This window comes from Gekko japonicus, unplaced genomic scaffold (assembly GCF_001447785.1).
Source record: "Gekko japonicus isolate JY-2015 unplaced genomic scaffold, Gekko_japonicus_V1.1 scaffold96, whole genome shotgun sequence".
In the NCBI taxonomy this organism is placed as follows: domain Eukaryota; kingdom Metazoa; phylum Chordata; class Lepidosauria; order Squamata; family Gekkonidae; genus Gekko; species Gekko japonicus.
Window position 1 is genome coordinate 531358 of NW_015168048.1, and position 22795 is coordinate 554152.

At 41.8% G+C, this 22795-nt stretch overlaps 1 protein-coding gene across 1 annotated transcript in view; it reads left to right on the forward strand.

The window, feature by feature from the left end:
• ARHGAP26 (Rho GTPase activating protein 26) overlaps positions 1-22795 on the forward strand; it is a 456611-nt gene that overhangs the window by 138967 nt on the left and 294849 nt on the right. The window contains exons 8-10 of the mRNA XM_015414327.1: positions 1410-1539; positions 2053-2153; positions 6041-6135. Coding sequence (XP_015269813.1) covers positions 1410-1539; positions 2053-2153; positions 6041-6135 — 326 coding nt within the window. The remainder of the gene's footprint in view (positions 1-1409; positions 1540-2052; positions 2154-6040; positions 6136-22795) is intronic.

Consider the following 22795-nt stretch of genomic DNA (forward strand, 5'->3'; position numbering starts at 1 on the left):
TCGTTCCCACATGGATCAGCAGGAGCGGGTAGCGATCAGAGATCTTGACCAGTCTTGGAATTCTCTTAGTCACTTCTCAGATACACACTCCAGGAAGACAACGAACCTCTCGAGATTCCTTGTCCGGTCTACACACAACTTCTTCCGTCCCTCTCAGTAGGGAGTCACCAACCACCACAACTCGTCTCTTCCTCCGTGGGATAGCTTGGTTCCTTCTCTGCCTATGTGTTTGTGTGTCAGTCATATCCTTTTGATCTCAGAATGTGCTATTCTGAACTTCCACCATCAGAAGCGACTGGTAGCGATTTTGCAGTTCCACTGGCTGTGAGTGTTTCCTGATTATCTTACTCCTCAAGGTCACATTCTGCTACTCACTCACCTGTTCCTTGTTACTTCCTTCCTCTTGCTTAGGATATGCTGTTCTCTCAGGAGCCCCTCTTCCTTCACGTCTAAAAACCTATCTCCCTCCCTGATGTTCCTCAGTGTACAGATTTGTGCCTCGAGTTCTCCCACCTTCTCCTCAAGCATTCTTATAAGCTTGCACTTGCAGCATATATAATGCATTTCCTGGCAAAGCAGAAAAATGATCATGGCACAACTCTGACAGGTCACTGGAATAGATCCTTCATTATCCATCTCCCCAGGAGCAAATCTTCTACAGCCTCAGGAACCTCCCTCAAAATGCAACGTAAATTCTTGTTGTGGGGATGTACCCTGAAAACTTTGAGACTGACCAAATTGCTACCTTGCCAGCAGTTCTCTCTCCAGAACTCAGTAGCAGCCCTCTACTCAGGTTCTTACAAGGCCTCCAAGCAAGACCCACAGGCTAAGAGCCACAGCTCCCACACAGCAGCTGGGAAGGCAAAGGGAGAAAGAAAAATCCCTTACCTTCTATCAGCAACTCACCACGTGCTCTCCACTCCTTGCCTCAGCCCAGCTGACTCGGCTCTGCCTCTGGCGAGGAGCAGCCTTTTTTTTCAAAATGCCCCTTCCTGCCCAGCACAGCAGAGCCCAGCACAATAGGGGGCAGGGCTTGCAATCAGCAGCACTCCACAGCAACTCACTCAGCCTCCAACAACCCCCAAATCACAAACAGCCCCAAACAGACTTAAACAGAACCACTCTCTCTCAGGCTACAAAGAACCCAACTCTCTCATAGCTCCCACACAGCAGCATGTGCTCTCCACTCCTTGCCTCAGCCCAGCTGACTTCACTGTTTAATGGGGTAGCCATAGCCCCCCATGAGAGATGGCTTTGAGGGTTTCCAGCAAATTAGTTAAGGTTAGAGAAGAACATAGTTAGTGGCTGTTAATTTTAGTGCAGAGAGTAGATACTTCCTAAAGTCCTGGGAGTTTAAGGGCTGGCAAGGGCTACCTAACATCCTTTCTTGCATTCTCCCATAAATGCAGACAAGAAACCGTTTTGAAGGAACGCGATCAGAGGTTGAGGCCTTGATGAAGAAGATGAAGGAGAATCCCCATGAGCACAAAAACATCAGTCCATTCACAATGGAGGGTTACTTATATGTCCAAGAAAAGCGTAAGTGCTTTTATTTTGAGACTATGGAACTCCACAGTGGAATCTTGAGCAAGTTAATATGCTTCTAGTGATAGTTTCTCAGTAAGCTGGTGGAGGAATCCTTCTTTTGAGAGCCAGTTTGGTATAGTGGTTAAGTGCGCGGACTCTAAGCTGGGAGAATTGGGTTTGATTCCCCACTCCTCCACTTGCACCTGCTGATGTGACCTTGGGTCAGTCACAAGCTCTGGCACAGCTGTCCTTGAAAAAGAGCAGTTTGTGTCAGAGTTCTCTCAGCTCCATCCACCTCACAGGGTGTCTGTTGTGGGGAGGGGAAGGGAAAGGAGTTTGTAAGCTGCTCTGAGACTCCAAGTGAAGGGCGGGGTAGAAATCCAATCTCTTCTTCTTTTTTTGGCTTTGTGAAATTAGGTGAATAGAATTGCATAAAATTTTGTTTAATAAAAACCAGATCTGCTTTGTCATCAGTGAATACTAAGATTTTTTTGTGTATATTGTAACATTTCGTTTATGCTGTAGGTCACTTTGGAACATCCTGGGTTAAGCATTACTGCACCTATCAGAGTGACTCTAAGCGTATAATTATGGTGCCATTTGATCAGAAGTCTGGTGGAAAGGGGGTAAGTGGAAATTGGTATATCGGCAGTCAGAGCAGAATTATCCAAATAATCATAGGATTCATGTTGAGATTGTGGAGAGGCTACTCAGTAGGGTCAAAGCTAGTTACCATCATTTCTCAATAGCACGTCCAAACTCCTTATTCTTTCTTTTCTTTTTTTGTGATAAATTTTTATTGGTTTTCCAAAAAACAAACAAATGAACAAAAACAATACAACATAAAAAGAGCTTGGTATCTTGTACTACATCAGTTCAAATCCCTCCCGTATAGCTTAACTAATGTAAATTAACTAATACACTAATATTTTGCAAGCCTAAATGACAAATAGTACATTAATAAATTCATTTGAGAGTTATCTAAACATTCTACCATTGTTTTCCTTTAATAATGCAAAATCAAAGGCTCTGCTACAAATTTTCCATATTTATCCATCTGTTCTGACCCTTGATGGAATTATTTCCTTTTCTGTTCTTCTTGCCAATACAATTTACTGCAAAACATGTATATACATCTATTTTCATTCTGACTTGGTATTTAATTATTAATGAACATAAGCATCAGGATCCTTCTGTGGTTTACTTCCACCTATTATTCTATAGTTTCTCCATCGTTTAGCCTATCACTAATTTTTTTTAGTTTTCCAAAAAGAAAAATACAGCACTAAAAAGAGCTTAATTTCTTGTATTACATCAGTTCAAATCACTCCTTTACAGCATGACTAATGCAGATTAACTACTAACGTAATATTTTTGCAACCCTAGATAGTATATAAATCTTAGTTTTCTTCTTTTTTGTCAAATATCCTCATCAGTAAAATGTTGTCTTTGTATCTTTTCCCCTTTTAGACCATATAAGTTTGGTTTGCAGTTAACAGCGTTGAACCTAAGTTCATGTTTGGTTGCATATTTTCTATCTTTTTTTCCATTCTGGGATGGAGCAGTAGTCATCTTGGATAGATTCTTGTCTCTGTGTCTTTTCCCTTTATAGGGACTTTATGAGTTTGCTTTACATTGGGGAATATTTGGCTTGGTACAATGCTTGATTGCCTGGTTTTTACCCTTTTTTCTTCCTGGAAAAACTTAGTTTTCACAGGTTTAAATGTTTCTATACATGACAATCTCTTCACTTTTGAAGGTCCTACTTCTTTAGACAGTTTATCTTCCTTTCTTGCGATAAAAGTCTTTTTGAAGAACACCTGGTTCTGTCTTGATACAGTATCTTCTTGCTCACAATTTGGTTCTTTATCTTTAAGGATTTGGTGTAGCAGTTTGTCCCTGTTACTTGTAGGTTCCTTTAGAGTAGTTATTCTTTCCATGGAAGTACAATTAAAAGAAAATATAACCTTCCTAGCTGATAAAAGGTACAACTGCCTACTGCAGTGCCCTGGGTAAATAGCACTGGCCCTTAAGAAATTAAAAGGGTAGCTGCATTTCCCTTTCACTGTTGTAGTACTCTTCCCCAGGCAAGAGTATATTTGCCGTAGTATACTTGTTTTGTCCGTTTAACATTGAGCTAAAGGGGTAGACTGCTGGATTAGCAAAAAGTGTGAGACTGTAGAGTAACATGGTGCACCAATGCTATTATTCTGTGTTCAGATTTAAAACTCCTTCTATGAAAGAATGTAATAGCTTCTCTACCAAAGGCATTGTTGCTTCAGAATTAAATTTTCCTACTTCAGGGTCTCTGTAAAGAATTTCACTTTTGTTTTTTGTTTAATTAATTAACACCAACAGGAAAATTCTTTAGAATGCATATTTGAAATTAGGTTAACTGGGCAAAACCTTTACTAACTCTAACTGTGCATTACGATTCTCTTCAACAGGCTTCTGTGATACTGAAATGTGGCCCATTTATGTTACTTTCTGGAGGTTTTTTTTTGTATGTGTGTATTTTTAAAAAAAATCCAGGTCCATGAGTTGGGAACTGAGTCCTGAAATGGTTCCTTCTGGACTTTATCTGAAGACATGCACAGTTGTATGAGAGAGATCTTGTTGTGAGAAAGGGTTAACATGAAAAGCATTTTCTCCAAAGAAGGCTGCTTCTCAAGGAAGCCTCACAGGCAATTAAAATAGGAATTTCAACAAAGTTGTCCTTTCTGCAACCAGGGAGATTGCATTTTTCTTAATCCGTGCAGCACAGGAGATGACTTCAGCAGTAATAGCAGGTGCTCTTGAAGCTCACTGGTTATGGGTGAATCATTACATTCACTCTGTCTTGCCCTGCAGCATTTTGCTTATTTACATTTGCGTTGGCAATCCTCCCATGTCTATAAGGATCTGCAGCTCTGCTGTTTAAAATAGTTTTCTTCCTACTCCTCTTTCTGGGTCAAGTGATTCCTCAGCTCTAAATTACCACTTTTCATGCATCTAGTGCGCTTCATAAGTACTGCTTCCTCAGTGGAATAAGCCTGATTTTTGCCTTTTTGCCTGCAGTATAATTCAAGGTCAGAGAATGCTTGAATCAGCCAGTAATTCAGAAGTTCTACCTCCACCGACTCTTACCAGGAATTGCCTTGATTTCTGGAATGGTTGCTATAAAGAACTTGAGGGCTGCAGTTGTAAGATTTAGTATATTTATTAAAATACTTATACCCTGCCTTTCCAGTGTCGGCTCAGGGCAGCTATATAGTATGTATAGCGATTGCCCATGTATGAGAATTATGGTTTGGAGAAGCTTTAATTTTCCGTATTTGTCATGGGTTTATCCTCACATGGTGTAGTGCTTATTCATGCTTCTTGTTTCTTTTGGTTTGTTTTCATCATGAAAATGACTGACATTGTAACATGGTTGTGTCAGGTTTCCTCTGCAAGTTCAAAACGTGACTAATTCTGCCACAGCATGCTTTATGAAATCTTTTATGGTATAAACCTGACATGACTACATCACCAAAGGCAAACAGTGATCCAGTTGAAAAGAGCCTTTGGGAAGAATTGAGAAGTTAGCCTTGACATGTTTAAGCAATCAAGAATTAATCCCCATATATATCAAAGCTTCTCATTTGGTAAGTGTACTCCAAAAGCCAAAATCCCTCCTAGTGATGATCTACAGTGAATAGTACTCAGGATCTGTGTCCTGAAAATGGGCAAATTTGGGCCCATGTAAAGGTAAATTAATCACTATCGGCCTTTGCACAAAACGTGGAACACAGTCACAGTAATGCAACATAAATGTAAATGTATCAGACTAAAGGTTCTATATTTGTTCTGTCTTTATTTTACTGTTCATATGATAAGCCAGTGATAAGACAGTTAACATAATTGATATTTGGGATCTTATTAGTAGAATAAGAAGGTGAATAAGGAAGATGAGAGATCTCCTTTGCCCTGTGAGGCTAAAGTCCTCTCCTCTGTACCTTTTTGCTGTATGGAAGAAGCCCAAGGCCCATTCCCTCTCTTCCAGTATCTTTTTTTTTGGGGGGGGGGGGCTTTTTTCTGAATAAAGGCAATGTGGCTAAATAAAGGCAGTGTGGCGGTAGTCAGCTGCAGTCTATTGCTTGTGCTCCACAAAATGTTGTCAAAGATTATGGCAAACTTGCAAGACCCAGTCTCCAAATAAAAACCATGCTGACTGAACTGTGAGGAAAGATGGGTTATAAGTGTTTTAATACAGAAATAGAAATACAATTTTTAAAATAAATAAGTTTTCTAGAACCATTACTGTGGCATGGGCTGCCATAGTCAAGACTCTGTTTAATCAGTTCTAAGGTTGAAGGATATTCACAATGAAAATTTGTAAGTTTAGGAAGGATAGTTTGCTGGTTACAGTGAAACCTTGATTATGTAAGTCAACACCTTCATTACTTACAAAATTAACAGAACTGGGATTTAGAACAAGGCTGTTAACAGTGTGAATTTCTTTTCATGTCCTGCTCATTGCTTCTTCTGCCAGGGAGAAGATGAAGCCATTACCCTCAAATCTTGTACACGACGGAAAACTGATTCCATAGAGAAGAGGTTTTGCTTTGATGTAGAAGCAGTGGATCGGTGAGTTATGTGTTTCCTTTTATTCTTTACTTCAGTAAATCCCAGGGAACAAATTTCTGTTTCTTGAACTACACACGTTCACTCAGAAACCAATTAAAACTCATAAAACATCTCCCACTACTGGAAAAAAAATTACTTATATCCCACCTAAATAGATTCAGGTGGGCAGCTGTGTTGGCCTGAAGCAACAGAACAAAGGTTGAGTCCAGTGGCTCCTTTAAGACCAACAAAACTTAATTCTGGGTATGAGCTTTCATGTGCATGCACAGTTCATCAGATATCTGATGAGCCAGTTTGGTGTAGTGGTTAAGAGTGGTGGACTGTAATCTGGAGAACTGGGTTTGATTTTGCAGTCCTTCACATAAAGCCAGTTGAGTGATCTTGGGCCAGTCACAGTTCTTTCAGAGGTCTCTGAACCCCTAAAAACAAGTATAGCTCACTACATAGTGGTGCAGAATGCTAAGAGCTAGAACTTGTGGCTGTCAGACAATCTTCAGATCTCCTGGCTATTCTACACACAATGCCATACGATGATGATAATTATTATTATTAGCACAGTCAGACAGGTTCTGTTTATCATATCTAAATGACTTGTGTCAGAAAACTTCTTTGGGAGAAAATTTCACAACTGCAGTGCTTTCACAGAAAAGGTTCTTAGTTAAATATCCACTGAATGACTGAAGACCATCAAGTAGGTTGTCCCCAGGCAACGGCCTTAGATAAAAATCTTAATTGACTTTTCCTATTCATACAGGAAAAGTAGTACTTTAATACCTCAGGTTCAGGCCTCATTCTTGCAGACTGACTTCTGGTCGCTTCTATCAGGAGAAGTCAATAGCTGATCTGGAAAAAAAAAGAAGAGTAAAATTCATGCTGTGTTTAAAGATTTTTACCTGTTTTTCTCCCTAGTGGGAACCCAAACAGCTTAAAAATACAATTTAAATAAGCAAACAGAAGTAAATAGTACAATACAACATGTCCTAGGCTAGTCCTGCCTATATTGGCCCAGTTCACTTGGGAGCTCAGTCACAGGCTCAGAGGCAAACTAAAAGAGTATTTTGATTTGCAGCAAAGGCTTATGCCTCTGGCTGTGCCCAAGTGTCAACCTGGCCCCTTCTTGGGCTTGGTTGCCATGGAGATGTGGGGGGTGAGAACAAGAATGTATACATCTTTGACGTGGTCTCTGTGCTTCACACCCATGGGTTTGGTGTGCCTACGCTGAACTGATTGGTATTGTAGCAAGCTCAAATGGATTTTCGCGCCCAAACCTCAGGCACGCACAGGAAACCCAACTACGCATGCCCAGAGGGGCGGGCGCAGAGATCCCGCCAGTTCCTTTCTCACAGCCGAACTGTGAACAGCTCTTTCTGGTCGGTGAGGTTTTCATACTTTCTCTCTCACTCTTTGGATCCTTTTCCTCTATTTTTCCATCCTCCTGTTTTGTCTTCGTTTTTCTCTTTAAAAAACTAAAAAATAAAAAGACTTTGATTTGTTCGTTGGGTGAGGGGGTGGATGTTTCCCCTCAGTTAGGCCTTCAGGCCGTTTGTTCCCCCCCTTCCCCCTTTTTTCTTTTCTATTCTTCGCCCTCGAACTTTTATGGTGAAGAAGTGGGGCTTTTTTAAACGCTGTACTAAGTGTGGCAGTAAACTTGCCCCCCCCGGACGATCACACCCTTTGTATTTTTTGCCTGGGAGAAGCCCACTGTCCAGACTCCTGCCAGCATTGCGCCAAATTTTCCAATCAAACTAGGAAAAATAGAACGGCGCGTCTTTGGGTGGACCTTTTGGAATCTGTGTTAGCTCCTGAGGCTTCCGGCATGGAGTCCAATCTAATTTCCAAACCGTCGACATCGACGGCCCTATTGGCATCGAGGCCTGCCTCCGACATCATCCTACCAACGTTAAAGCGTCCAGCACCAACAACACAATCGTCCGCTTCCACTCCCGTTAAGAAAAAACAACAACGGACAAAGCCTATAAGGGCTGTAAGACCACCAAAAAGGGCAGTTCTAAACCCCCTAAGGCGAGTGGGTCTGCGAAGGATATGGGTCCTGAACCTGGCATGACCACGAAGGTGCACCCACTCAGCGCCAGCGCTCCAGTGTCAGATACCCCTTTGATTTCGATGGCACCGCCTATACGACTACTGGATTCTCCACTGAACCCCGTGATACCGGATGACGTACAACCTTTTCCCAATATCGATGACATGGAGATACTCAGCCATTCGCCTAGGAGGGAATGCTCCCCATCGGAGTGCTCTTTGGCATCCTCCCAATTGCCTTCTCCAGTCGACATCGACACGCATCGACATTGACCTGTCGCTATCACTAGACATCATCACATGACAGGCACCATACTTTCGATATCAGTGGGGGAGACTATGTACCCCCACGCTATCGCTCCCCAAGACGTGACTATTCTAGGGACAGGTCTCCTCGGTCCTTTCATCCATCGCCCCCCCCAGTGGTTGTGTGGGATCACAGGCAGCTCCACTACCTTTATGGAGCCTACCCTCCTTCATCCTCCATGCCTTGGTTGTCACCTGCCAGTTATTCTGATTGGGACCTCTACTCTACCCACCGATCTAGTACAGAAGTGTCAAACTCATTTGTTATAAAGACTGGATCTGACATAAATATCACTTTGTTGGTCGGCCATGTGTGCCATAAAATGTAATGCCAGGTACTGGAGGTATAAACTTAAGAACATAAGAGAAGCCAATGTTGGATCAGGCCAATGGCCCATCCAGTCCAATACTCTGTCACACAGGGCCCAAAAATACCAGGTGCCATCAGGAGGTCCATCAGTGGGGCCAGGACACTAGAAGCTCTCCCACTGTTGCCCCCCCCCCAAGCACTAAGAATACAGGGCATCACTTGCCCAGAGTTCCTATCTATACCTTGTGGCTAATAGCCACTGATGGATCTCTGCTCCATATGTTTATCTAATTCCCTCTTGAAGCCGTCCATGCTTGTAGCCTCCACCACCTCCTGTGGCAGTGAATTCCATGTGTTAATCACTCTTTGGGGGAAGAACAACTTTTTAAAAGAGACAGGCAAACTCAATTAACGATATTATTTCTTACTCAAAACGTGAACAGGCTTAAACCATTAACACTCTTACGGTATTTCCTTAAAGTATCTCCCTGATGCCCGCCCTTCCACTTTCACCACCATTAGCACTGGGACAGTATACAGGGACATAATGCACAGTCTCGGTCATCCGGCAGTAAAGGTAATCAATTGCTCGCAGGGTGGATAAGAGCCCTGAATGGGCTGGTTCCCGCCCACGGGCTATATGTTTGACATCCCTGATCTAGTAGTTTGAATATATATTTATAATGTCATAAGTCTTTAGTGTATTATTTAAGGATTGATTACTAGTGGCTTTCTTTCTGAAAATTTCAAAAAAAGGCTAATTTTTTTTGGAAAATACTTTGAGGACTACTCTTTATTTTATCACTGAAACACATGTATGTACTCAGATATCACATCATAGGGAATCAGAGTTTGTTTCAAGCCAGGCTCTCACATGCAGGCAAGCATGGTGAGAAGTTTTGTCTGTGCAGAAATCGTGATGCAATTAAGCCTTGTTCTGATGTCTGAATGCAGCCTATGACACATTTTTTTAAATGGGATGGGGCGATAAGTGGTTTTCTGTTGATTCCTTCCCACAATACAAGTGACCAGTTGCTAAACTGTTGCCCCAAATCGGAGCATCAAGTCTACAGAAAGATGTATAGAAGTCTCTTCATCCATCTTGCTTTTTCTCTGTCTTGTGTGCCTGCTGCGCATGTCTCTCTCTCGAAAGTGGGGGGAGAGGGAGTTCTGTTGGAAATGTGGCTGTATCTGAGAAATAGTTTCATGGCTTATCTTGCTGAGCCTGCATCAACTATGTCTACAATTTCTCAGAGACAGGAATTGTAGAGTGAAGGAGTGGGGGAGGGGGTAGGAGAGACATTGAGGGATTAAACACAGGGAATGTGAGGAAGGAAGCATCAACTCTAATGATAGTGACTGGGGGGAGGAATCACTTGCCTCTAATTAAAATCTCAAATAAAACCAAGCATTTAGTTAAGCTTTTATTTTTTGTTAAAAATCTTGAGCTTTTAATTCGGACACTAGTTTAAGCAAATCCTATTTATCATAGCTGGTAATATGAAATAAGAATTTCCATTACCTCTTTCAAGTGTTCTTTAGTATGGAAGCTTGAACCTGATGGAGAAATAATGTCAGTCATATTTAACTTATCCAATCTGTCATTCAAGAACAGTGGGAGCACAGTATTCAGATCAGTGGTTCCGTGGGTAGAGATTCAGTAGAGGTCATTAGTAAAGAATTTTTCTCTTGCAGTGGAATCTGTCACTCATTTGATAAAAGAAGTTGGCATTCTTTTTCAGTCATTTCACTTGCTGAGTGACATGTAACAGAGTTTGTACTGGTGTTGTAAAATAAACAGAGAGAGAGAGGATAAAATGAGCTAGCACATGATGTACAATAAGAGTGGGTGAAGTAGGGAGAGGTGGTGCCAGACCAGGAAACACAGCTGATCTATTTTAGTTGCCCTGTTTTGCGTTCTGTGTGACCAGTAGAATTAACACTCCAGGGGGGAACAGACAGATGGCTTCAGTCTTTCCTTGCTGCTTCTCAGCATTAGTACCATAAAATCCTCTCACTCCTGTGGTTTGAAAAGTATGCCATTAATGAGCAACACTATAAAAGAGTGTGGTGCTCATAAATGCCCCTTGCTTCAATAAATGTTAGACAGCTTGATGCTTGGTTTTATGTTATATCTCTAATCCATTCCTTTACCCAATGACAGAGCAAGTATATTTCTTCCAAAGGAAATAATTCATGGGACCAAATTGGATTCCTCTGGCATTATGTTTTGTAGTACTTTGCATTTATTTCCCTTTTGTTGTACTTTGCATTTGTTTAGTTCCCTTCAGTACTTTGGTACAAGTCTTAAAATATCTGTTTATCCTTGTGAAATGATGAGAATATACTAAGCATTCATATATTTTTTTGCAGTTTGTTAAAAGTTTTTAGGCCCCTGGGGAATCTTGCCAGAACTATAGAAAGATTTCAATTGGGGGGGGGGGACTGTACTGATTAAACAGAGGGGTTTTCAAAATGTATTATGATCTGCCTTTTAACCCCTTTATTTTTTAAAAAGTTTTAATTACATATCTTTTGGAAGACAAATCCATCTTTTAGTGTTTCCTAAATAGGGCAGTTTCAATCATTGGGCCAGATCAACTGGCGGAGGAGGGAAGACTGTGCAAGCCTGCCCTGGGTGGGGACTCCCTTAAGTGGTCTTGGGGATGAAGCTCTCCAGTGACGTGTCCAGCTTGGGGGCTGTCACCCGACTCCAGACAAGGGAACCATGCAGCAGCTTGCATCCATGTGGATCCACCAGAATTGCCATCAGTGTTCCCTCTAAGCTGAGTTAGTGTGAGCCAGCTCACAGTTTTTTACCCTCCGGCTCACAGATTTTTGTCTTAGCCAAGGAAGGAGGGACTCCTGAGCAAACTAATTTACACAGTAGCCGAATCGCTAGCTCACAACTTTAATGCTGGTAGCTTACAAAGTAGAATTTTTGCTCACAAGACTCCATAGCTTAGAGGGAACATTGATTGCCATTCCAGTTTTCTGCCCAGCAGGTGGGCTGGGTTTCATCAGTTGGCAGGTGGATCAACCAATGTCTGGATCCTTGGTCTATGTCACTCCAATGGTCTTGCTGTAATCAATAAAGCTGTGGCCTGTTTTACTCCACTTGAGTCGCTGTGTGCCTCTGCAACCCCCTTTTCCCCTCCCTGTTTCCTTCCCCTGCCTGTAAGAACCACAGATCATATCACAGCTAAGATGACTATTTGCAATGTGCTTTAGGAATGTTGAGTTTTTTTGCTTCCATTGCTTACATCACTAAAGAGAGTTGGGGGACATAGGGGGTGTAAGGCAAGATAAACTAGTTGATTGTAAATAGGGAATAGTGTGATCAGCAGAGTCCATTCTGTTCTATTTTTATACTTATGGAATACCAAGCTGAAGCACATATATGTGCTTGTGCAGGAAAATGCACACAGTTGTCACTGATGTCATCCCTGTAAATCTATGGGTTATTCATTACTATGTCTTGTTACATGTGGCATTTTCCTTTACGTGAAAGCCTTTCTGCAAACCTGGTGTCTTTGCTGTAGTAGGCCTCCTTATAACCTTGCTGAGAAAACATGGCTTGCTACTTCTATTCAAGCAGAGATTAAACACTGAAATTATTTATAAATCAAATGAGAAATGAACATTTTTTTTTGCCACTGATGTCATCCCTGTAAATTTATGGGTTATTCATTACAATGTCTTGTTACATGTGCCATTTTCCTTTATGTGAAAGCCTTTCTGCAAACCTGGTGTCTTTGCTCTAGTAGGCCTCCTTATAACCTTGCTGAGAAAACATGGCTTGCTACTTCTATTCAAGCAGAGATTAAACACTGAAATTATTTATAAATCAAATGAGAAATGAACATTTTTTTTGGAGGATGGTAATTGTTCAGCCTGTAGGTGGCAGCCGTGTATGCAGGATCTGGTTAAGCTGGTTTAGAAAATAAACAGTGCCACAGATGTTACACTTAGGGAACCTGTCATCTGTGTTGAGCTCAAGTATTTTATTTATTTATTTATTTATTTATCGAATTTATAGCCCGCCCTCCCTGCTTTACAGTAGGCTTAGGGCGACTACTTAGCTATGCCAGTGATCTAGGCAAAAAGGAGGGGTGTGTGTGGTGGTCCCTTCTTTCTGAATTAATGCGAATCACTTATGTTTTTCATTCTGGTTGCCAGAATACAAACAGTGATTAAAATCAGCTGAAACTTACTCAAACTCCAAAAGGTAGGAAAAATCCTGCCCAAAAGACACGCGCTCCCCCCCTCACCTTTTTGGCTTTTATCCTTGCAAGGACCTGTTAAGATGCTACCCCTCCCTCTATCCAGTCCAGCTGTTAATTAAGATATCTCAGCTGTGCAGCTCTTGTGAAGCTAAGAACCGGGCAGTTCCTGCAATAACTTGTAAGGTTGCTCTTCCCCCTCCTGCCCTCTTTCGGTTCTTCAGTGTTGCTGTTTTACACACAAGCTGGTCTCTTCCTTACACCCCTGCTTCCTTTTTCACAAGAAGAAAAGCTATTTGGACCCCACCCATTATGGACCCCGCCTATATAGTCACAGGAACGTTGTTAAATAGCTTTCTAATGTGGTTTGGCCTAATAAAAAGCCAGTGCTGTTGTGACTTCAGTGTCAGACTAGACCTGGAAGACTCAAATCCTCACTCTCTCAATCTTCATCTACTTCACAGGGTTCTCTTAAGGGTAAAATGGGGGGAAAGCTACATGTGGTTACCCCAGTCTTCCGTCACGTCCCAGATCTTGTAATACTGTAACAGAATCTGCATCAAAAGATGCAGAGATGGGTCAGGGAGGCTTTGATGCCCGTAATGATGCAGATGTGCTTCATTTGCACATATAAGAGCCTGTCCCTGCTTGTGGTTCTCCCGTGCTGGATCAAGCATTGAGGGCTCAAGGTGCCTTTATTTGTTAAGCTGGGCTGTTGCGAATCAAAGTGTTTTGGTCTAGCGACCTACCAGTATAGATATCTAAATTAACAACTGTATTTTGAGACACATGATTATGGTACCTAGTAATAAAAATGATTCATCTTCTGCAAATAAAGTGTTCAGAAATTGAATTTACCTTTGTTCACAATGTCAGTCTCTTTGTAAGTCAAGTAAAAGGAGTAAGCATTTAGATATTTTGCATTCCAAGCAGTGCCTGAAATTCCCTGTTTAGTTTCAGATCAGGTTGTTTCCTATCTGAAACTGAACACCGTTTTCAATTGGAAATATCTGCATGTATACCTCTGTCAAGTAATGCATGCAAATGAATTGATTATTTGTTTGAAAATAACCACAAGCAGTGTTCCCTCTAAGCTGAGTTAGTGTGAGCTAGCTCACAGTTTTTTTGCCTCCGGCTCACGCATTTTTGTCTTAGCTCAAGAAAGATGGCTCCAGAGCCAACTAATTGATGCAGTAGCCAAATCACCTGCTCACAACTTTAATGCCAGTAGCTCACAAAGTAGGATTTTGGCTCATGGGACTCCACAGCTTAGAGGGAACATTGACCACAAGTAATAGCAAATGAATGATTTTATCTCTATTTTATTTAAGTTTGTGACCATTTATCAGTGTACTTCCCATGTGTATATTTGTGCTAACTGGCTATGCAGTATTTTAAATTTTTTAGTGTTTGTAACAGGTTCTCTGCTGTGAAAACCACAGGTAATATTTCAAGTAGTTTTGCATTCAGTGTGGTGCATAGCTAGGCAGCTGTTGTTAGTGCATTCTCACCATTTCTCAGCTTGCTGGATTACACACACCTTTGGGTCAAATCAGATACATTTCATGAGTATTTGCTAGTTCTGTAACTGCACACTCAATGGCATTAGTCAGTGGTATTCATCCTGTTGGAACATGTTCAGAAGTTACTGGGTAAAACTACAGCTCCCAGCCTGCAGCAATGGAATATACAGTTTGCACCTGCATAGTCAGCATTATTTATCAGGTTGATGTATGAACAGACTTTACTAGAGCAAACTATAGTTCTTGGGTGGCAGTGCAAGAATGCTGCAAATATTGCTGGATTAACAGGAAAGTGTTCAGATTTTGTCAGTCATTCAGGCAAATTGGGCTAGGCTAAAGTATTTAGAAGTATGGGCAATGTAACTCCCTCCACCAGCAACCCCCAGCCAGCTTGAGGTAATGAACAGAAGTACATCTTTTGAATGATATTTTTTTTGTTAGGTGGGATGGCTATATTAGAGGTGATTTGTTAGGCTGTGATCAGCTGTGTGGAAAGGTGCAAGAAAGTGCATGTGCTGGCATCATGATAGTTTTGAGGATACAAAAAAGCAACCGTTTTTTCAAGTGTTCAAGAGTGATGCTCTTCATTTATGATCAAATTGAAAGGATGTTTGCTCCATTAGTACCCAGTATTTTTTTCAAGATCTTCAGCTTTTGTAATTGGTACTACCTGGACTTCCAGGATAGATGCAATTTAATGATAATCAGGGTTAAGAGACTGAGTATGGGTCGTGGGATAAATTCTTGTGTGTGAATTCCCCCCTTTCTCCCCCATCCTGAACTGTTAGTCATTCATTGTGTGATTGTGTGTGTACTAGTACTAGCCATGGCTAATCCAAAATTGCTTGCACTTCTGCCTTATCATTCACTCGAGTAATAAGGGCTTTTGTCCTACTAAAGCTGTGTGTCCCATACAGATCTGTAACTAAACCTGTAACTGTAGCAAAGAGTACCCATTTTCTGGAAGGAAACAGTTTCTTTTGGTGATGTGTTAGAGATTCATTCTGGCTCTGTACTAATTTTGAGGTACAGACCTAGCTAGTTGCCTATGAGTTTTGTCCCAGATTGATGTTACATCATTAAAGGTCAGGAGTGTGATACTTGTAAAGAAGGTGCAGCCACAGACCTGGTTGAGATATGCAATCTGAGTGGAATGTTGAAAAAAGGAAAGTGTACAAACAGCACTTTCTTAAACTTCTGAACTGACAATGCAAATTGATATTGACAAAACATAGTAGGGATGGGCACGAACTGGCTGATGAACCAACGTTCATCCTGAATATTGGCCTGTTTCTGGTTTGTGAACCAAAGTTAATGAACTGAAGAACTCAGATGAACTACCACAAATTTTGGCATAATTTGTGGCAGCTTGTTGATAGTTCATGAAGAGCAGAGAGCTCTTAAGGAGAAACAGTTGAGTGGCTGGGAGCTCAGCTGTTTGGTTTAAATGTCTCAGAGGCATTTAAACCCTGCTTTCAGTTCCCCATGGCTTTTCACAGGGAGCAAAAGCAGGGCTATTGAAATGGCCCTGCTTTCTGCTTCCCGTGAAAAGCTGCAGGGAGCAGAAAGAAGGGCTTAAATGGAAGGGGTGAAGTGCCTTCTTGGTGGCACTTCACCCCCAGCTTTCTACTGGCCACAGCTCGCATCAGCCAGGAGAAAGGAAGCCTCTTCCTGGGTGACACCCCCTCTTTCTCCTAGCTGTGTGACAGCCAAGAGAAAGGGGGAAGGAAAGCCTTTTCCCAGGCTCACTGAGGCTAGGAGAAAGGGGGAAGAGAAGTGCTGTTTTCTGGGCTGTTTTCTGCAGTCATTTAAAGTTTAAAAGGACTGCTGAAGACAGCCCGAAACAACTGCACGGCAGGGAGTGCTTCCCCACCACACAGCTGTTTTTCAGGCTGTCTTGGGCAGTCCCTTTAAAGTTCAAAGGGACTGCACATGACAGCTTGAAACAGCTGAGTGGTGGGGCGGTAGCTGCTCCCCACCACTCAGCTGTTTTTTTGACTTTCTGCAAACCTTGTTTAAAGGGACTGTGATCCCTTTCAATGGGGTTTGCAGGGCTACAAGCTGCATGAACCAGTCTAGTTTGTAAACAGGGCCTCCCAGTTCAGTTCAGGGTTCGGTTCATGGGCAGCCACGGACCCCGAACTGAACCACCTTTTCCTGGTCTGTGCCCATCCCTAAAGCATAGTACAATCCTACAAACACTTTCCTGGGAGTATACGCCAGTGAATACACCTGAGTAGGATTCAGAGTTTACCTGCTTAGGATTGCTCCATATGTGTTTTTCTTCCCATCCTACCTGCGGTTCTTCAGCTTTGTTATTTATTGATTTTTCATCTCTGTTAGATGTGTTTTGTGCAGGTCAAATGCAATACAACCTGTACTTGTTCTTTTGCTGTGTCACATTTCCAGTGACCTTTATAGATGAATGAAATCTTGAAATTATCATGTTATGGCTAATGCCATGTAAACTTAGGACTTGTTCTCCCTTTTTTGCTGCCTCTCCTTGCCCCCACTTGTGTACCAGTTTGTAGAGATGTACAAGTGGTGATTCCCAAATGGTGGTTCATCCCTTGTCCCTGGGGAGTTGGAGGTTTATAGATGAGCTATTAAAATAATAATAGTAGGCGCTAAATAAAATATAGTTTGAAGGGTTCATAGGGAAATGTTAGAGAGTCTGGAACTGAAAATGAAACTGTGGAATATATTGGGCAATGTCTAAGATCTATAAGTTTCAATTCTGTTCATTCTGTACACTTTTGCAAGAAGGCTTCTTTTGGTGCAAGATGTGGAAGGCAGGAAGTGCAGTGTTGACTGCTGTCTTCTCACTGCAGCCTCTCATGATGCATGCCTTCTTATAAACATGGGTCCTTTCAATCCCCAGCATTGTCTTTCAGCACTGACATGTGTCTACTAAGGAAGGTCAGCGCCTTCTATTGGTGCTGCATAAGATTCAACCACAACAGAGTTTGAAGCTGGCCTTAATACACAGCTATGGGAACCATTATTCCTTGCTTTTAGGAAGTGTTTCTAAACTTCATCTTTTTCTACTATGGGATATGAATACCTGCTCCTTAATACTTGGCTATAGGAAATAATAAATATACTGAAAACAAGTTGACCTTTTGTGCTCTTACCCCATTTAAAGAAATAGCTGCAAGAATGCACCTCTTTCCACAAAATAAAATTGGAACATGGCAAAGGTTAAAGCAGTTCATGCTTTTTTTCCAGGGACATGGAGTCCTATAATTTAGACTGTATGAAACAGGGGTAGGAGCAGGACAGCCAGTATTTATCATATGCCAATGAGCTTTTCTTTCTGTACATGGCAAGATGCGTGGAAAGTTCATATTTCTGCTTAATGTTCCTGCTTTGTATTTAGCAATGATGTCAAGTTCAAGGATTTGGGAGAGGCAAATAGCTGGTCAGAAATGCAGTTGTCAACTCCAATTTGGGACATTCACGGAGATTCAGGATCAATGCCCGGGGAGAGCAGACTTTAGAGAGAGGGCAGGGGTCAGAGAGGATGTGGTGCCATGGAGCCCCCTCCTCCAATACTGTAATTTCCTCCAGGGGAACAGATCTCTGTAGTCTGTAGATCAGTTGTAATTTCAGAAGAACTCCAGGTTCCACCTTGAGGTCAATAACCTTATTCAGCAATGAAACGGTTCAATTTTTTTGTAAAAAAGCTTTTAAATATCTGGGCCCAAATCCTTTTGAATTCCAGTTTGTTTTCAAAATCAAATGAACTGCATGTTGCACTGTTTTCACTCTTATTACTTTCCCCAAATTTTATTTCTGGCCACAGCAGCATGAATGGGAGGCATAAAGGAGGATAGAGCCAGTTTGTGGTTAAGAGCAGTGGATTCTAATCGGGAGAACTGGGTTTGATTCCCCACTCTTCCACATGCAGCCAGCTGGGTGACCTTGGGTCAGTCACAGTTCTCTCAGAGTTGTTCTCTCAAGAGCAGTTCTCTCTCAGCCCCACCTACCTCACAGGGTGTTTGTTGTGGGGAGAGGAAGGAAAGGAGATTGTAAGCCACTCTGGGACTCAGAGTGAAGGACGGGGTACCTTGACAAAGCTTTATTTTGGCTTGCTCGTTTATAAATCTGTTTCAAAACTCACTCTGAAGAAGTAGAGCTTTATTAGTAGACTCTTTTGCTGTTCAAATAGTAGGAAAGGGTAATAGTATTCCTTGGAGACTTTGTGAGGATTTCTGAGAACCCAGTCATGGGTTCTGATAAAAACCACGGTGCTTGGTAAGCTTTCTTACCCGATCACGAAACCCCTATCTCTTGGGCTCCACTGCTTCTAGAAACCCTCCTATTAGCATTAAGCATTCTGCCTTGTAAAAAAGTTGGATTAACAATATTCCTTCATGCCAGTGTAGCTGCATTTTATAGGTAGAGCTGCTGAAAAGGACATATTGATTGGAAGATAAAAATTAGAACTGGTTATATTGTTCCAATTCAAATGCTGTCACTTCCTAGATATTTATTGTGAGACTAGCAATTCCGTTATTGTTGCCCTTGTTCCACATACATCAGGCGAAACCAAGTTTCTTTCATTGGCATGTTAGGCAGAGGTTTGTCTTACCTCACTTTCTGTTTACAAAGAATGCATGATGAGAACTCATCAACTGAAAGTAAAATTGGTCTTTCTAGGGAGTGATATTACAACTGGAAAACCCTCAATGGGGTGATTTAATTTTTGGTACAGTGTTCCAAATAGGTTAAAGGTTAAGTGGTTTTCTCTAGGATTATTTTTCTAGAATGCTAATCCCATAAGCATCAAGTGACTTTCTATACACAGAGATTAACAAAAATAACATGCAATATGTCTGGATTGTTTAGATCTAGATCTGGTGCAAGTCAGAACAGCTTGTGTCCTTTGCTGGGTAAACTGTGTGAGCTGCTTTGTGTATATAATTATGATTCCCCTTCCATCTGAATGGCCTTTTGCTAATGTCACAGGATTAGAATTTGGAATTCTTAAACCCCTTCTCTATTTCTTCTTTGTTATTTGCAGCCAGGGGCAGAGGCCAATGGCCAAAATGTCAATTTCTCTAGGATAGATGTTAATTTTCTCTTGACAACCAGAGGCCTTACTTGTGTCGACAGTCTTCAGAACAGATTGCACTGCAGCTTTCATTTCTTTTAGATGCCTGTTCAGGTGTTCTTGCTTTTAAAGCATTGCTGACAGCATAGATTCTTGTCAGAAAAAGAGGGGTATATAATATGCTGGTCAGGAAAAGTCCACATGACCACAAACTATTTAGACTGGGTAGTTAATACTGTATTTTCTCTTTCTCTTCCTCTCTTTCGCTTTCTGTCTGAAACAAACTTCATGGTGCCAATCATGGTTTTGATGACCCAAATTCATTTTTATATTTCTAGAAAAAAGAGAGACATTATTCATCAAAATGTAGTTGACTTAAATTTGTCAGATTATTTCCAGAGCCATTTTCAAGCCTTTGATTTGTCAGTACATGTTTGAAATTTAAGGAAATGGAAGAAAAAGAAATTTCAGCTTTCTTTTATGATGACTACAGCTTTCTGTCATGCATAATGAGGAAGTTGTTTTTACCTTGGGTATTGTGGAATCTGCTAGTTGATGGGGACAAACAAATGCAGTATATCAGCAAATGAATTTTCCATTGTCCACTACTCAGTGGAGCTCCCAGTTATTTCATCTATGAACATGTGGTGATGGTGATCATGCAGTGGGAAACAGTGGCCACTGATGTGTGTGCACTCTATATTTTCAAATGTGTGCCTTCTCTCCAAATATCTTTTTTTCCATTTATTTGAAGCATTCCCCTTAAAAACAAAACAAAAAACAAGGTGGCTGCCAATTCAGAAAACCTTAAAAATATAGAAAGAATCCAAGCAAACATCCAATTTAAAACTAAGAAAAATGATTTACTTATTTAGTACATTTTTATCTCACCCTTTCCCCAAGGAACTAAGGGCAGTAGACACTGTTTTACCATTCTGTGTCTTAACTTCGTAACAATTTTGTGAGGCAGATTAAGTTGAAAGAGTGTAACTGGCTCAAATTCACCCAAGAAGCTTCATATCAGAACAGGGAGTTGAGTCTGTCTCCCCTATATCATAGTCTGACACACTAACCACCACGCCATACTTGAAACATACAAACATACAAACACAACAGCCAAATATGAACAAATAACCACAGTATACCATACTCAACCTCCCACTCACCTGCAACAAAGAACCCCTTCTACCCATTTTCAGTTGTAGAGGAAGAAAAGTGCTATATAGTGCTCCAGAGATATCCATAGCATTAGAAGCCTCAGGTAAAAATACCATCAACATAGCCCTGGAAGGAGATCATGCGGTAGGCCTTGTGTGATAGTCTAAATAATTGGGTAAGTTTATATAAGAGCGGGCTGCCTTCCAGGTATCTGATCTTAAACCATTTATGGGTTTAAAGGCTAAAACCAGCACCTTAGATAGAGTCTAGGAACCCACGGAGAGCCATTTATGTAGCTTAAAGATCAGAATCAGGCTCAAGCTGTGGACCAAATATGTTGGGCTGTGGGGAAGGGGAAACTATCTCAGTTAGAACAAGATGTACCGCTGTCCCTGGTTCAGAAGAAATTCCCACTACCTCCATCCTGTTTGGATTAAATTTCAGTTTGCCATCATACAATCAGTTCATGCATTGGCTCAGATTTGATAATTTTACCTTCTGGAGAAGAAAAGGAAAGAGAATATGGGCACCATTTTGTACTAAACCCAATATGCCCTGATTGACGTCTCAGCAGTTTCTTGTAGCTGTTAAACAAATATTAAGTAAGGTGAGTTCCTGCAACATATTGTAATTCAAATAGTGGACTGGACCAAAATATCTTCAACGTGGTCTCTGTGCTTCACACCCATGGGATACTGTGCGCCTGTGCTGGATCGATCGGCACTGTAGCAAGCTCTTAACGGATTTTCGCGCCCAGACCTCAGGCATGCGCAGGAACCCCACCATGCATGCCCAGAGGGGTGGGCGCGGACATCCCGCCAGTTCCTTTCTTTCCGCCGCGCTGGAAGCACCTTCCTTTCGTCGGTCTGATCGGTAGCATTTTCTCCTCAGAGGCTCTTCCGTTTTCTCTTCAGTTTTCTTTATTTTTCACTTCTACCTTTGTTATTTTGGTTGGTTTTTTTTAAAAAAGGACTTTGTTTCATTTAGGGGGAAGTTTTTTTGTTTACCTCACTCTGGCCCTCTGGCTCCCCCCCACCTCTTTTTCTTCTCCGTTTTGCTTATTTTATGGAGAAGAAGTGGAGAAGAACCAGTAGGTTGCTCTGATTGGGATTGTTACTCTGCCCACAGATCACGGTCACCCTATAGATTGAGGCCTTCAGCAACTCTCTCACGTCCTCCGGATCATCCTTCTGATGACCCTCCTTGACATCGACCGGATCAATATCGTCCTCCCAGTCTCCCTATCCCACCGTCAACAGATCCAACCAGTCAGATCAAAACCACTCTGGTACAAGTACCAGAGCCCGATTCCTCTGACTCTGTGGATGAGGATTCTGATACAGGGGCTTCAGATGTGCACAGCTCCCCTGACCAGCCGTCTCCTAACCAGGCAGTAGCCGATGACCAACCTATATCTCCATCTGATAATTTAACCTCCTATGGAGACCTTATAAAAAGAATGGCACACTCCCTTGGCCTTTCAGTCGTACAACCACATCCACAGGTAACAGATGCCGTCTTCGATGTTGTGCAGCTTGATACATCAACGGCTATAGCATTACCTATGTCCACGGTCCTGTTACAGACAGCTAAAGCTCCATGGGATAAACCATCATCGGCTCCAATATCCACACGTCGCTTGGACCATATGTACCGAGTCCAAGAAACAGGAGTAGAATTCTTATTTGCCCATCCTCAACCAAACTCCATGGTAGTCACTTCTTCATCCAAGTCTAAGAGAACACATTCTGCACCTTCTGACAAGGAAAGCAGAAAGTTATATACATTCGGACGAGGTTTCTACTCTACAGGAGCGCTAGGGGTAAAGACCACCAATTACCTAGCGTATATGAGTAGATACCAATACACTTTGTGGGAAAGGCTTTCTGAGCTTCTGGTTCACCTTCCAGAAGACAAGCGTCAGGCAGCCCGCATCATCCAAAAGGAGGGCATGATGCTGGCGAAGCAACAAAGTAATACCTCTAAACATGCCCTAGACACCTGCTCAAGGACAATGGCTTCAGCCATAGGTCTCCGAAGG